The 16,663-nt window shown below is 41.2% G+C and overlaps 2 protein-coding genes and 1 long non-coding RNA gene across 3 annotated transcripts in view; 1 reads left to right on the top strand and 2 right to left on the bottom strand.

Moving 5' to 3' along the window:
- LOC143955192 (uncharacterized) overlaps positions 1-16,663 on the top strand; it is a 422,346-nt gene that overhangs the window by 115,805 nt on the left and 289,878 nt on the right.
- On the bottom strand, positions 6,011-10,145 carry LOC143956331 (uncharacterized). Its single transcript, XM_077466547.1, has 2 exons — positions 9,963-10,145; positions 6,011-8,527 (listed from the first exon to the last, which is right to left on the bottom strand). Exons 1-2 carry the CDS (start codon positions 10,024-10,026, stop codon positions 7,377-7,379), a joined length of 1,215 nt encoding a protein of 404 aa, XP_077322673.1. The 5' UTR covers positions 10,027-10,145; the 3' UTR covers positions 6,011-7,376.
- The window catches only part of LOC143956410 (uncharacterized), a 39,813-nt gene continuing 33,413 nt past the window's right edge, over positions 10,264-16,663 (bottom strand). Inside the window, exons 2-3 of the long non-coding RNA XR_013269910.1 lie at positions 14,569-14,641; positions 10,264-10,359 (exon numbers count right to left, since the gene is read on the bottom strand). This is a non-coding gene — a long non-coding RNA (uncharacterized LOC143956410). The remainder of the gene's footprint in view (positions 10,360-14,568; positions 14,642-16,663) is intronic.

Consider the following 16,663-nt stretch of genomic DNA (forward strand, 5'->3'; position numbering starts at 1 on the left):
CCTGACTTTCAAATACTACGAGGCGGGTTCTGTTAACAAGCGTGGTGAAATGGGCTAAATCAAATAATGAGAAAAGGTGGGTAAATATTAGACATGTGCGATTCGTTTCCTACGAATATCAAATTCGTACGAATTTCCCTAAATTCGTACGTTCGGGAGGATCCGAAATACGAATTGCCATGCATCCGAATTCTGTACGAAATACGAACTTTTGTTTACGAATCCGAAGGAGGAAGTCAGCACAGCACAGGGATGGTGGGAGCCCCTCAGATAACGAAAATTCGTATTTCGGATAGGAAATTCTTCAACGGAATTTCGCATTTCGGATAAAAACCAAACTTCCATCAGCATCGACTGTCATATTGAGGTATATTTTTGCCGTTAAATTCATCGTACAAGTTAACGAACCTACCGACAATTCGTATTTTGTACGAATTGAAACGGAATTTCGGACACGAAATACGAAGTACGAATTCATTTTAATACGAACCGTAACGGAACAGAACAAAACGAATTTATTGACGGCGCCCATGTCTAATGAGAAATAGGAAGGAGGGAGCACCCAAAATACCACATCCGTAATGTATCAAGGGAAAACAAAGAAGATACCAAATAGATATCAATAGGTCGGACTTTGAAGGCATGGGGTAGATATTACGACAAAAGACTATAGAAACTCAATGATTGTACATATGATGAACGCTGCAAAAAGCTTAATACCAAGGAAATGGAAGGAAGCAGAGAGACCAAAAATTAGAGAGTGGTTTGATAAAATAGAAGAGATATATAACATGGAACATCTAAGATATAGCCATGAGCATACTAGAGAGGGATTCATTAACCTCTAGAGATCCGCGCTATAGCCGAATGACGGCTACAGCGCGGACCTGCTTTGTCGGGACGACGTCCCGTGCACGTCGTCCCCTGAGCGCGGCGCGCTCTGTGATCGCGAGTCTATGAGACTCGCCTGATCACGGATCCGAGCAAGGGGTGGATCCCGACCCCTTACCACGTGATCAGCTGACAGCCAATGACAGCTGATCATGTGACACAACAGAGCCGGTAATCGGCTATTTTTCCTCCTCGTGCTGACAGCGCGAGGAGAAAAAAAAAAGCTGATCACCGGCGGCTGTGATCGGGACATAAGTCCCGATCACGGCCAGTGTATCAGTGCCCACCTGCCCCCTGACAGTGCCACCTATGTAATAAAATAAGTGCCCCCCATCAGTGCCACCCATCAGTGCCCACAGTGCCACCCATCAGTGCCCACAGTGCCACCCATCAGTGCCCACAGTGCCACCCATCAGTACGCACAGTGCCACCTATCAGTGCCCACAGTGCCATCTATCAGTGCCCACAATCTGCCTCAACAACAGTGCTGCACCCCAGTGCCACATATCCGTGCCCATCAGTGCCATCTACCAGTGCCCATTAGTGCCGCCCATCAGTGCCCAGCAGTGCCACCTATCAGTGCCCATCAGTCCCATCTATCAGTGGTACCTATCAGTGCCCCTTAGTGCCACCCATCCGTGCCACCCATCAGTGCCACCCATCAGTGCCATCTTAACTGTGCCCATCTTTGCCCATCAGTGCCACCTTATCTGTGCCCATCAGTACTGCCTTATCTGTGCCCATCAGTACTGCCTTATCTGTGCCTATCGGTGCCACCTTATCTGTGCCTATTAGTGCCGCCTTAACTGTGCCTATCAGTGCCCACCAGTGCAGCCTATCAGTGCCCACCAGTGAAGCCTATCAGTGCCCACCCGTGCCACCTCATCAGCGTATTTCAATGAAGGAGAAAAATGACCTGTTTGCAAAATTTTATAACAAACTATGAAACATGATTTTTTTTATTTTTTTATTTTGCATTTTTTTTTGTTTGGTTAGCAAAAAATAAAACTCCCAGCTGTAATTAAATACCACCAAAAGAAAGCTCTATTTGTGGGGAAAAAATGATAAAAATGTCATTGGGGTACAGCGTTGTATGACCGCGCAATTGTCATTCAAAGTGCATCAGCGCTGAAAGCTGAAAATTGGTCTGGGCAGGAGGGGGGTTTAAGTGCCCAGTAAGCAAGTGGTTAAGAGATGGGAAAAGTGCAAAAAGTTTAAATTAACAAAGAAATATAGTGAGATTAAGATTACTTAGAGAAGAAGAGAAAAAAGGGTGTCTAGGAGTGGGGTGGGGTGGGAAGGAGGGTAAGAGTAGATAAAGGTTTGGAAATAAAATTTGTTAATATATATCCCTATTGAGTAAGGAAAATGTTTTTACTTCTTTGTGTATGACAAATTTTGATTAAAAAAAAAAAGACATAATGTTCAATCAAATTATATAAACATCTGTATTTATAATAGGTATAGTTTTAGATTCTTACCTTTTACCCTATGAAATGTCTATCAAGTAATGATTTCTTTGAACATACAGTATGTCTATCTAATATAGCCTTTATCATTTATTATTATGTATTAATATGTGTTATAAGATTTACCAGTGTTTTTAATTCTTTTGTACATACTATTCCTTGCTCAGTTCTCTCTACAAGCTGGAAGGAAACTTCTGGCCAGTTGGACTGTATCACATCATTAGTTGCTGTTATTTTCTGGAGAAGGGAGCGCGCATGCCCCAATGAGGTATGGTGCATGCTCCGAATGCGTATTGCATTCTGGTCCCGAGCCCTGCCTGTGTCATCCTTCTCCTGGCTGCCCACCCGCCGCTGGAAGAACTTCGGCCGACTTCCTCCTCCACACGAGGGACTTCTGTTACATTCCATCTGGTGGTATCAGCAGCTCCCGCAGCCTGCTCCAACTGGCGTCCTGGACCTACACTTATTGACGTGCCTGTTGTTTACCCATGTATTGTAAGTAGCTCTGTTGGGGGGTCTTTTAAAAAGTCTGTCTGCACTTAGAGGCGCTTCTCTGCTTTCGTTTTTGTCTGTGTATATTCAGAGTCTGCTAAACTCCACCAACAAGCCTGCCCTAGTGCCTTGGACATTTATGGACTTATACCTTATAATTACACTGCTTGCATATTAGGTATTATGACCAGGCCTCTGTGCCTATAACCTCCTTTGGTGCGCAGGGTTACGCACCCTTTGTTTAGTGAGCGCATAATCAATCCAGCCTTTAAAAAAAAGTCTAATGCCACGTACACACGATCGGAATTCCGGCCAGAAAAAGACAGATGAGAGCTTTTCATCGGAAAATGCGACCGTGTGTACGCTCCATCGGAATTTAGCTGTCCGAATTTCCGCCAGCCAAAAATTGATAGCATGTTCTCAATTTTCCCAACGGAAAAACTTTCTATCGGTAATTCCGATCGTGTGTATGCAATTCCGACACACCAAAAATCACACATGCTCAGATTCAACTACGAGACATAAGCTATTGGCTACTGGCTATTGAACTTCCTTTTTCTAGTCCCGTCGTAAGTGTTGTACGTCACCGCGTTATAAATGATCGGAAATTTTATGTGACCGTGTGTAGGAGACAGCTTGAGCCGAATTCTGTCAGAATTCCGTCTGGAAAACCATCAGAGCTTTTTCCAACAAGAATTCCGATCGTGTGTACGCGGCATTACACATGTGGTATCTCCGTACTTGGGAGGGGGTGAAGAATGTGTTTTGGAGTGTAATTGTTAGTATGCTCATACTGTGTATTAACATTTTATTAAATGGACAAATTTGTGTAAAAAAAGTAACATTTTATTTTCTTTCTACATTTTACTGAAACGTGTGCCCAAAAAAAACTACCTTGGGGTGTTACCTCTCCAAATTGTGGTAAATGTGGGAATGTTTTTACTGTCCTCGCGTGCTTCAGGGCCTCCAAAATGTCAGGTCAGATAATTAGATGTGTTATTTTTGACCCTAGAAAGCCTGAGGGTGCTCCTTGGATTTTGGATCTTTCTATATGGTAAGGTCTCACATATGTGGCAGCCTCATACTGGGGAGGAGTAGAGGAGTGTGTTTTTTTGGGTGTGATTGGAAGTATTCCTATGCTGCATGTTAGAAATATCTTGTTACAATGACAAATTTGTTAAATAAGATTATGGCAAAGATGTAAAACTTAAAGAAAGCTCACCTCGTGTCTTACTATACATCTTAGAAAGTCTACTTTGCAAATTTTGTGGGTATTTCTACTATCCTGGTGCTCCATAGTCTCCAAAATGTGATAGGTAATGTGGAAATGAAATGTGTTATTTATGCCCCTGTAGTGCCCACCCAGAAGGAGCCCATTTGCCCAAAGTTCATTCCCCAGTTTAATGCACAGACAGCCAGGCACACAGTCACTCTTTGTGGCTCAATAGAACAATCTAGAGGTTTCCTGATCTGCAGTCTTCACGCACAATGTTTCTGTATAACTGGATGCCCCCTTCCAATATCAGTCCAACATTCACCACTGAGCTCTCCAGACTAGATCCTGAGTGAAATCCCTTGAATAGAAAGGGTCCTCAGAAGTAGCCCCTCTAGCTCTGGACTAGCTGGGACCACAATGAACACCTGAAGAACAACATCAGTTGGGCTGCGGATTTGCTTCATCCAGCCCACTACATTCTAGAATCCTTCAGAAGGCAAGGGGAAATAATCAAACCTGCAGCCGGCGAAACCCAGAACAGCCCAAAGCAATCACAAACTGCTCCACAGCCAAAAATAACTACATTTTCCTAATCATTTTAGCAACCTATTTAGGAGGGTGGTACACTCCTTAAAAGTCTGAAGATACTCCTTGGATATTGGGCTTTTCTATATGTGGTTAAGCCCTTAAAAAGCCAATATATAATCGGTTCAAACATTGAAAATGTCTCACATATGTGTTATTCCCATACTTGGGAGGAGCAGTAGAATGTATGAGCTATAATGCCAAACACATCACAAAACTCTATCTGCATATAAACCTATCTCTTTTGGATACACATAAGCAGGACCTGAAGTTACTTCTGAGTGACACAATAGCTTAGTGGCCCCTTTCCTGGACTTTTTGTCCTCCCTATGGCCATCTATTCAGCTGCCTTGATCATCAGTACATGGGCTCCAGTTGTTGATGTAAATACTGATAATATCTCTTCCATCAATCTAATTTTTATGGTTAAACAGATTGATGCATAAACTCCTGAAAACTTTTGGCGAAACATGTCGAGATTGACACATCTATTGTAACATGGAATATGTAAACAATATTTGTTGATTAAAACACAGTGAGATTCATGGTTTTAATTCATATTTTTAACTGAAATAAAACAAAAAATGGTTCAAATTTAACAACATTTGTGTGTTATTCAACACCTTAAAAGCCCCTATTTTTTTACTATATACTTACCTGAGTACTAGAATATATTTTTGGGGGAAACTGTAAATATACCCATACTGTGTTTATAATATTATTGACAGGTTTGTGTAAAAAAAAAAAAAATCATTTTTTTCTCCTGTATTTTCTAAAAACTTGTGTCATAAAAATGAAATCTTCAAAACACTCATTATGCCTCTTAAAAAGATACCTTGGGGTGTTTACTCTCCAAAATGTTGTAATTTTGTTGTTTTTTCTCTTATCCTGGCACTGCAGGGCCTCAGGAAATGTGAAAGGAAGTCATTTATGCACTTTGAAAGCCTGAAGGTGCTCCTTAGATTTTGGGCCCCTCTATGCATCCAGAGATTTTATTTAATTTCTTTATTTTGTGGAAAAAAAATGTATATAAAAAAACTCATCCTGCCTCTTACTAAGTACCTCTGACTGTCTACTTTCCATAGAGGCGTCATAAATAAATACATACCTTGAGGTGTTTACTCTCCAAAATGTGGTGATTTTGTGGGTGTTTCTCCTATCCTGGCACTTTAGTGCCTCAAGAAATGTGATTGATAGTCAGGAAATTGGATGAACGGTTTGCCTAAAGGTGTTCCTGGGATTTTGGGCCTCTCTATGCATCCAGACAGAACAAAAAGTCTCACACGTGTGATACCCCCCCCATGCTTGGAAAGTGTGGAAGAATGTGTTTTGTGGTGTAATTCTAAGTCTACGCATGTTTGTGAAATAAAATCAGATTTTATTTAATTTCTTTATTTTGTGGAAAAAAATGTACATAAAAAAACTCATCCTGCCTCTTACTAAGTACCTTGGACTGTCTACTTTCCATAAAGGCGTCATAAATAAATACATACCTTGAGGTGTTTACTCTCCAAAATGTGGTGATTTTGTGGGTGTTTCTCCTATCCTGGCACTTTAATGCTTCAAGAAATGTGATAGATAGTCAGGAAATCAGATGAACGGTTTGCCTGAAGGTGTTCCTGGGGTTTTGGGCCTCTCTATGCATCCAGACAGAACAAAAAGTCTCACACGTGTGGTATCCCCATGCTTGAAATGAGTAGAAGAATGTGTTTTGAAGTGTAATTGTTGGTTGTGTGTGAGAAATAACTTGTTAAAATGACAACTTTGTGAAATAAAAATCAGATTTTATTTCATTTGTTTATTTTCCAAAAAGATTGTGGCAAAAACTTACAGCTTCAAAAAACTCTGCATGCCTCTTACTAAATACCTTGGACTGTCTACTTAGATGTCATTTTGGGGGGTATTCATACTGTCCTGGACTTTTAGGCCCTCAAGGATTGAGATAGGCTGTCAGAACATCGGGATTGATTCGTTTTCAAATGCAGTAATATATAACAGTTTGAAGACTTTATAACTTTCACACAAGAGTAAATAATATACGCTTATCTGCTTTATATTTTACCAAAGAAATGTAGAAAAATACATTTTGCTCTAAATTAACGAAGAAGTGTCATTTATTTGCATTTTTTTTAATGAAAGAAGCTAAGAAGCTTTATCTCTTTGCCATTATACTGTATAGTAAAAGTGGTGGAGAAAAAAAAACAACTAAAAGGAAAGCTTTACATGTCTCAAAAAATATATAAAATTTATTTGGGTAAAGTGTTACATGACTGTAATTGTCAATCAAATATCACTCTGCTAAAAATGAAAGAATGGTGTATACAGGAAGGGAGATTAAAATGGCGGTCTTCAAGTGGTTAATAAACAATAAAAAACTAAGCTAGACTCTAAATCAAAGCCTTTATAATTGAAGATAATAAACAAAAACAAAAAATGTATTATTGGTCGGACCAATGAGAAGCCGGCTTCTTCATTAAAACATAACAAGACCAATAATGTACAGAAACCGATATCAGCCAATAAGAAGTGTTGTCCATGTATTGTCATATCTGGCCATGTATTAGCACAGTTTAGTTGTATGGTGCGGTCTGTGTGAGTGCGGGACCGAGTCATCTCTGTATGTTTAGAGGATCGTATTACTAGAATTCAATCCCCGAACCTGAAAAACATTCAATATATTCCGCCCCACCCCCAACACACCACTGTTATCATGAGAACGATCGTTATATTATGTGACTTCTCTGGTGATTCACAAGGCCTGTTTTGTAAGCGAAAGATTTCCCGCACTCTGAGCACGAATAGGGACGCTCACCCGTGTGACTTCTCAGGTGATACACAAGGCCTGCATACGAGGCAAAAGATTTCACGCACTCTGAACATGAATAAGGACGCTCCCCCGTGTGAATTCTCTGGTGATACACAAGGTCTCCTTTCTTTGAGAAAGATTTCCCGCACTCTGAACATGAATAGGGACGCTCACCCGTGTGAACCTTCTGGTGTGTATCGAATGCATATTTCCATTTGAAACATTTTCCACACTCTGAGCATGTATAAGGACGCTCGCCTGTGTGATCTCTCTGGTGTACAAGAAGTTTTGCTTTCTCAATGAAACCTTTCCCGCACTCTGAGCAGGAATAGGGACGCTCCCCCGTATGTAGCTTCTGGTGTCTAATAAGATTATTTTTCTGAGTGAAACATTTCTCGCACTCTGAACATGAATAGGGTCGCTCATCCGTGTGGCTTCTCTGGTGTGTAATAAGACTTCGTTTCTCATTGAATCCTTTCCCACACACTGAACATGAATAAGGACGCTCACCTGTGTGACTTCTTTTATGTATACAAAGTCTTCTTTTCTCAGTGTAACATTTCCCACACTCTGAGCATGAAAAGTCACCTGTGTGAATTCTTTTGTGTTTAATAAGGCTTCTTTTTGCAGTGAACCATTTCTCACACTCTGAACATGAGAAGGGACGTTCACCGGTGTGACTGTACCAGTGTGTAAGAAGGCCTTGTTTGCTATTGAAACACTTCCCGCACTCTAAACATGAAAAAGGACGTTCACCTGTGTGAATGTACTGGTGTGTAAGAAGGTTTTGTTTGCTAGTGTAACATTTCCCGCACTCTGAACATGAATAGGGACGCTCAGCAATGTGATATTTCCCATGTCTAAGAAGTGATATCTTTTTTGTGAAAAGTTTCCCGCACACTGAACATGACAATGAACTCTCTTCTGTGTGATCTCCTTCCAGCCCTGAAGAAGATTCCTCAGGAATAGACGGATCTATTAAAGTATTTCTCCTGTGAGATCTTAGAGTCCTGGGATGTGATTTATCAGAAGGTTCCTCAGACGTATTCCGGACATTATGGTCATCTGCTGAGAAACAATTTTACAATAAAATGTTAGAAGAATATTTTGGAATCTTGTATTCAGGAGTCATAGATGTTGGTCTCGCACTAAGAGCTCCTTTCACACTGAGGAGCTTGAAAAATGCCTTAAAAATGCCTAATGATATTGGCGCATTATTGCTAAGATTAGCACACCAATCAGGTGATTTTAAGGCATTTTTGAAGTGCTTTTGAAGCTTTGGCATTAACAATCCCTCCCCTCTACATCACTTCCTGTGCACTTCCTACATCACTTCCTGTGTACTTCCTACATCACTTCCTGTGCACTTCCTTGTATTTGGTTGAGGGGAGAGCGGGAACACAGAGAAGATGGAGTTTGCTGCTGTTTGTGCTCCTCTATTGGGAAAATATCACTAAACAGAGGCAGTGATGTCACTTTTGGGTTCAACCCGCCGTACAAGAGCTCTCCTCAAGAGGGACATTTGTGTTGTTTTATCAGGACTTGAGAGTGACCCCAGAAAGTTCTGAAATTACACTCAGATGAGCATTGCAACACAAGTGGAAATATCCCAGTCCCACTAGTCCCAATCCCAACCCTAATCCCAGTCCCACTAGTCCTAATCCCAACCCTAATCCCAGTCCCACTAGTCCCCATCCCAGCCCTAATCCCAGTCCCACTAGTCCCAATACCCAACCCTAATCCCAGTCCCACTAGTCCCAATCCCCAACCCTAATCCCAGTTCCACTAGTCCAAATCCCAACCCTAATCTCAGTCCCCCCAGTCCCAATCCCCAACCCTAATCCCAGTCCCAATACCCCAACCCTAATCCCAGTCACACTCTCCTAACCCTAATCCCAGTCCCACTATTCCCAATCCCCTAACCCTAATACTGTTCCCACTAGTCCCAATCCCCAACCCTAACCCCAGTCCCAATAACGGTCCCACTAATCCCAATCCTCTAACCCTAATCTCAGTCCTACTAGTCCCAATCCCCTAACCCTAATTGCATTTCAACTAGTTCCAATCCCCAACCCTAACCCCAATCCCCCAACCCTACTCCCAGTCCCACTAGTCCCAATCCCCTGACCCTAATCCCAGTCCCACTAGTCCCAATCCCCCAACCCTAACCCTACTCATAGTCCAACTAGTCCCAATCCCCAAATCCCCACTAGGTTTAATCGTTAAACTTTTTAGAATGTTGATCTGGTGAGCTATCTGATTGCCTTTTGGGATTAGGGATGAATCTTCATAACCTAAAGAAGATTAGGCCGAGTTTCATATGGATATTCTACTGTCCTGTGGGTCGGCTGCTGCATTGAAATTTCTATTTTTCTCTTGGGTGAGTTCAGCAGACATAGACCTTTTCTCCTCTGATGTACCAATGTAAATACAAACTTTATACTCCTAGTAAAATAAAAAATAAAAATGGGAACTGGATCTATGTTTAGTGTTTATTACTCACTTGTGTCCTCATGTAGAGAAGATTCCTCCTGTTTACTTTTCATAGTCATCTCCCCCTCCTCCATAGACTTCTGATCTCCACTCACCAACCTCTCTTCTTCTTCTTCTTCTTCTTCTTCTTCTTCTTCTTCTTCTTCTTCTTCTTCCTCTTCTTTAACCTCAACTTTGATGACTTTCAGTTCTTCACCCTAAACCCCAAAGGTGATAGAATACTTGTATAAAAATGAACAAACTACAAAGAAGAATGTCCTCTCATAGATCAGAACACATTTGGAGTTCTAGTTGCTCAGTCTCGCCTACCTGATGATGGTGGGGGATGGTGTGATCTTCCTGTGTGGAATCCCGGGAATACAGAGGACGGGGACATCTCTCTGGTGGGTTCCCATTACTGGATCCATCTGTAGGAAACACACACACTGACTGAATACATTGTTTCTATGTGTTTATCAGATGATGGGGGATCTAGGTGGAGCCTCCGTACTGCTCTCTCTTTTACAATAAAGTCTCCTCTTACCCGGTGATGTGAGGGGCGGCTAAAATTACATTAATGTCATATGACCTCGCAAAATCCTACCCACTTCTTCTGATATATACAGGACTCTTCTCTCTCTGGACAGATAACAAATTGAGAATTATCTGAACTGTACTGGGATAAATATGGTCTAGTATGTATCTGGCCTCTAGATGGACAGTTGGATAAATGGGTCTATACTTAGAATGTTGAAAGAATGTGAGTAAGTAGAGTAGTAAAAATTCTACATACACTACACTTCCTAGAAAAATACATTTTACTCTAGTATTCTACTATACTCACAGGGGTGGTATCTCTGGCTGGGGATCTGGATTTCAAATAATACTCCCTTTTCTCTCTTCCCATTCCTCTCTCTTTTTTTGGGCTATTACCCCACTCACTATTACCCCCTGTATGTACTCCCTTAGGGGAGTACATACAGGTGGTATGTGGGAAGTGTGCGTGAATTGGAATCAATGTATCTCTGGCTGGGGATCTGGATTTCAAATAATACTCCCTTTTCCCTCTTCCCATTCCTCTCTCTTTTTTCGGGTTATTACCCCACTCATAATACCTAGTACATATACGGTTTGCAATGTGGTCTGTGTACTAACTAACCCCATTGTTTGTATACTGTAAGGAACATGGATAATTTGGACATTACAAAGTTCTTTTGCCTTAGGGCATTAATCCAGGTAAAACATCTGGTTTGGCATAGGTAGCGCCTAAAGCCCCATACTAATACTGTAAACAGCTAAACGGCCACAGCCTCCAAACAGGGGCTGAGGACTTAGAGGGCGGCAGCAACCTGAACCTTCTCCTAAGCGTGGCTATTCCAAATCTCTTTCATGTCTTTATCCAAGGCCACATTTGCAACGTACTTTCAGGAGTAGAAATTGAAGAATCCTTCGTTCGTTCAATACTTCAACAATAGTTGTGTTATTGTTCAGAAAGATAAGCAGACAAGACTTACATCTGGTAACATATGGCATCGTTATAGTCTAAGAAGGAGGAAAGGGACATCTGATCTACAGTGGTGTGAAAAAGTGTTTGCCCCCTTCCTCATTTCCTGTTCCTTTGCATGTTTGTCACACTTAAGTGTTTCGGAACATCAAACCAATTTAAACAATAGTCAAGGACAACACAAGTAAACACAAAATGCAATTTGTAAATGAAGGTGTTTATTATTAAAGGTGAAAAAAAATCCAAACCATCATGGCCCTGTGTGAAAAAGTGTTTGCCTCCCTTGTTAAAACATACTATAACTGTGGTTGTCCACACCTGAGTTCAATTTCTCTAGCCACACCCAGGCCTGATTATTGCCACACCTGTTCACAATCAAGGCATCACTTAAATAGGAGCCGCTTGACACAGTAAGGTCCACCAGAAGATCCTTAAAAGCTACACATCACGCCGAGACCCAAAGAAATTCAGGAACAATTGAGAAAGAAAGTAATTAAGATCTATCAGTCTGGAAAGGGTTATAAAGCCATTTCCAAAGCTTTGGGAATCCAGCGAACCACAGTGAGAGCCATTATCCACAAATGGCGAAGACATGGAACAGTGGTGAACCTTCCCAGGAGTGGCCGGCCGCCCAAAATTACCCCAAGAGCGCAGCGACGACTCATCCAAGAGGTCACAAAAGACCCCACAACAACGTCCAAGGAACTGCAGGCCTCACTTGCCTCAGTTAAGGTCAGCGTTCATGCCTCCACCATCAGGAAAAGACTGGGCAAAAATGGCCTGCATGGCAGAGTTCCAAGGAGAAAACCACTGCTGAGCAAAAAGAACATCAAAGCTCGTCTCAATTTCTCCACAACACATCTTGATGATCCCCAAGACTTTTGGGACAACATTCTGTGGACCGATGAGACAAAAGTGGAACTCTTTGGAAGGTGTGTGTCCAAGTATATCTGGCGTAGAAGGAACACTGCATTTCATGAAAAGAACATTATACCAACAGTAAAATATGGTGGTGGTAGTGTGATGGTCTGGGGCTGTTTTGCTGCTTCAGGACCTGGAAGACTTGCCGTGATAAAAGGAACTATGAATTCTGCTGTCTACCAAGAGATCCTGAAGGAGAATGTCCGACCATCTGTTCGTGTACTCAAGCTGAAACGAACTTGGGTTCTGCAGCAGGACAATGATCCTAAACACACCAGCAAGTCCACCACCGAATGGCTGAAGAAAAACAAAATTAAGACTTTGGAGTGGCCTAGCCAAAGTCCTGACCTGAATCCTATTGAGATGTTGTGGCATGACCTTAAAAAGGCCGTTCATGCTCGAAAACCCTCTAATGTAACTGAATTAGGACAATTCTGCAAAGATGAGTGGGCCAAAATTCCTCCAGGACGCTGTAAAAGCCTCATTGCACGTTATCGCAAACGCTTGGTTGCAGTTGTTGCTGCTAAGGGTGGCCCAACCAGTTATTAGGTTTAGGGGGTAATCACTTTTTCACACAGGGCCATGATGGTTTGGATTTTTTTTCACCTTTAATAATAAACACCTTCATTTACAAATTGCATTTTGTGTTTACTTGTGTTGTCCTTGACTATTGTTTAAATTGGTTTGATGTTCCGAAACACTTAAGTGTGACAAACATGCAAAGGAACAGGAAATGAGGAAGGGGGCAAACACTTTTTCACACCACTGTACATTCTCCAAAGTATAGAGTTCTTTCTCTTCCCACCTCTTTGCTCACTCTCATAATCCAACTCCATTCTTATACTGTTTCATGATGTTATGTCAGCATATCCTAATAACACCCATATTTGCATATATACCTAATATGGTTCAGGCTAAAGATAAGTAGCATAACTCCACCCATTGTCCTGACATAGTAACTCAAAAATAGAAGTACCTTCTCAGCAAAACCACTCCTCCCTGTACGATCTGTTGTTCTGTGACCTTCACAGACCATCACTTATTACCGTACATATAACTTACATATATTATCACTTAAAATATTAATTAACTCAAAAACTTCTAACAGATGTATTGTGTCTACAAACCAGAGGCTCTGGATGGACAGTTGAATAAATGGTTCTATATTTAGGATGTGTCTGGTCTATAAACCAGAGGCTCTGGATGGACAGTTGGATAAATGGCTCTATATTTAGGATGTATCTAGTCTATAAACCAGAGGCTCTGGATGGACAGTTGGATAAATGGCTCTATATTTAGGATGTATCTGGTCTATAAACCAGAGGCTCTGGATGGACAGTTGGATAAATTGTTCTATATTTAGGATGTATCCGGTCTATAAACCAGAGGCTCTGGATGGACAGTTGGATAAATGGCTCTATATTTAGGATGTATATAGTCTATAAACCAGAGACACTGGATGGACAGTTGGATAAATGGCTCTATATTTAGGATGTATCTGGTCTATAAACCAGAGGCTCTGGATGGACAGTTGGATAAATGGTTCTATATTTAGGATGTATCTGGTCTATAAACCAGAGGCTCTGGATGGACAGTTGGATAAATGGTTCTATATTTAGGATGTATCCGGTCTATAAACCAGAGGCTCTGGATGGACAGTTGGATAAATGGCTCTATATTTAGGATGTATCCGGTCTATAAACCAGAGGCTCTGGATGGACAGTTGGATAAATGGCTCTATATTTAGGATGTATCCGGTCTATAAACCAGAGGCTCTGGATGGACAGTTGGATAAATGGTTCTATATTTAGGATGTATCCGGTCTATAAACCAGAGGCTCTGGATGGACAGTTGGATAAATGGTTCTATATTTAGGATGTATCCGGTCTATAAACCAGAGGCTCTGGATGGACAGTTGGATAAATGGCTCTATATTTAGGATGTATCCGGTCTATAAACCAGAGGCTCTGGATGGACAGTTGGATAAATGGCTCTATATTTAGGATGTATCCGGTCTATAAACCAGAGGCTCTGGATGGACAGTTGGATAAATGGTTCTACATGTAGGATGTATCTATGTAAATATTACAATACTCTATATATGTATATATCAGCATCTTTTGGAGATAAAAGAGGTCTCAGTGACTATGGAGGAAGAGGACGGACATGACGGGGGATTACTGGGTGTAAATATATAATAATATCTTCTTACCTCCTCTGCTATCGGTTGCAGGAAAAACTCCCTCCTCTTCCACCATGCTTTCCACTCTTGAGAAACTTTCCATCTGTAGATAGACTTAAAATATTAATTAACTCAAAAACTTCTAACAATTCCCCCTCAATCTACTATATTCAACAAATATAATAAGTGCATTCATCTTAAATAATAAATGTCTCTGATTCTCTTTTTTCCAATACAAACAATACAACAAACATTAATACATTTTAGTGTGTCAGATATTGTACATAAACATTTTCCAAAACTCTGAGATATTTCTATGAAAAATATTTAAATATTTCATTCCATTGAGAAAGTATAAATTATTATATTTAGTAATTTTAATTAATTCTCCATCTAAATCATGTAATATTAAATATTTTCTTCTGTCAACTTTATACATTTATTTAACTTCTTGTGAAACTCTTATAACTTTAACCATATCATATAACTATTTTATGGATAATCTATGATTTTACTTTAACCCCTAGAGATCCGCGCTATAGCCGAATGATATTGATGTCGTCCCGTGCATGAGCAGCCTGCGCGCCCCCTGAGGGGCGTGCGCGGCGCGCTCTGTGATCAGCGAGTTTATGAGACTCGCCTGATCACAGATTGGAGCAAGGGGTCGATCCCGACCCCTTACCACGTGATCAGCTGTTAGCCAATGACAGCTGATCATGTGATCACAACAGAGTCGGTAATCGGCTATTTTGCCTCCTCGTGCTGACAGCGCGAGGAGGAAAAAAAAAGCCGATCACTGGCGTCCGTGAGAGGGACTTCAATCCCGATCACGGCGAGCTGGAGTCAGCACATCAGTGCCCACCTGCCCCCTGCCAGTGCCACCTATGTGTAGGAAAAAGTGCCACTCATCAGTGCCACCCATTAGTGCCTATAGTGCAACCCATCAGTGCCCATAGTGCCACCCATCAGTGCCCACAGTGCCAGCTATCAGTGCCCACAATCTGCCGCAACAACTGTGCTGCACCTCAGTGCCACATATCTGTGCCCATCAGTGTCATCTACCAGTGCTCATCAGTGCCCATCAGTGCCGCCCATCAGTGCCACCTATCAGTGCCAGCTATCAGTGCCACCTATCAGTGCCCATCAGTCCCATCTATCAGTAGTACCTATCAGGGCCCATCCGTGCCACCCATCAGTGCCATCTTATCTTTGCCCATCAGTGCCGCCTTATCTGTGCCCATCAATACTGCCTTATCTGTGCCTATCAGTGCCACCTTATCTGTGCCTATCAGTGCCACCTTATCTGTGCCTATTAGTGCCGCCTTAACTGTGCCTATCAGTGCCCACCAGTGCAGCCTATCAGTGCCCACCAGTGCCACCTCATCAGTGCATTTCAATGAAGGAGAAAAATGACCTGTTTGCAAAATTTTATAACAAACTATTAAACATGATTTTGTTTTTTTGTTTTTATTTTGCATCTTTTTTTGTTTGTTTAGCAAAAAATAAAACTCCCAGCTGTAATTAAATACCACCAAAAGAAAGCTCTATTTGTGGGAAAAAAATTATAAAAATTTCATTTGGGTACGGTGTAGTATGGTCGCGCAATTGTCATTCAAAGTGCATCAGCGCTGAAAGCTGAAAATTGGTCTGGGCAGGAGGGGGGTTTAAGTGCCCAGTAAGCAAGTGGTTAAATGATCTTCTTTTCAAGTATATTGTTCCATTATATGACACATTCTCTATGTGTATTCTTATCTGTGAAACCACTGACCTCCTGACCTTTAGTCATAAACTCTGGACATGGAGAACAACTGGTACCAAAATGACATTCACACAACCTAAATCACTCACACTTCATTTATGACCCTTTCATACACATTTTGAATCAGTTGCTCCAGATGGTACATCTGGTACAGCTAATCACTGGATCAGATAAACCAGAAGTCATTTTCAGACTAAAAATACTTGTCATCATTTTTTCACCTTTTTTTCGTTTCTTCCTTAATCAATTTATAAAATAGTTTCATTCTAACCATAATACAGATTTGAAACAAAATACATAGAAACTTTCCCATTATTCGATTGTCATATTTTATATATTCTATCTATCATTCTATTTATTTTTCTA

The sequence above is a fragment of the Lithobates pipiens genome, unplaced genomic scaffold (genome assembly GCF_037356315.1).
Source record: "Lithobates pipiens isolate NorthernLeopardFrog02 unplaced genomic scaffold, aLitPip1_a1.2 Scaffold_35, whole genome shotgun sequence".
Classification (NCBI taxonomy): Eukaryota; Metazoa; Chordata; class Amphibia; order Anura; family Ranidae; genus Lithobates; species Lithobates pipiens.

Coding starts and splice junctions, on each gene's coding strand:
- LOC143956331 (XM_077466547.1), bottom strand. CDS start 10,026: ATGGAGGAGGGGGAGATGACTATGAAAAGTAAACAGGAGGAATCTTCT. Junction 8,528..9,962: donor TTCTCTACATGAGGACACAA/GTGAGTAATAAA, acceptor ATTGTTTCTCAG/CAGATGACCATAATGTCCGG.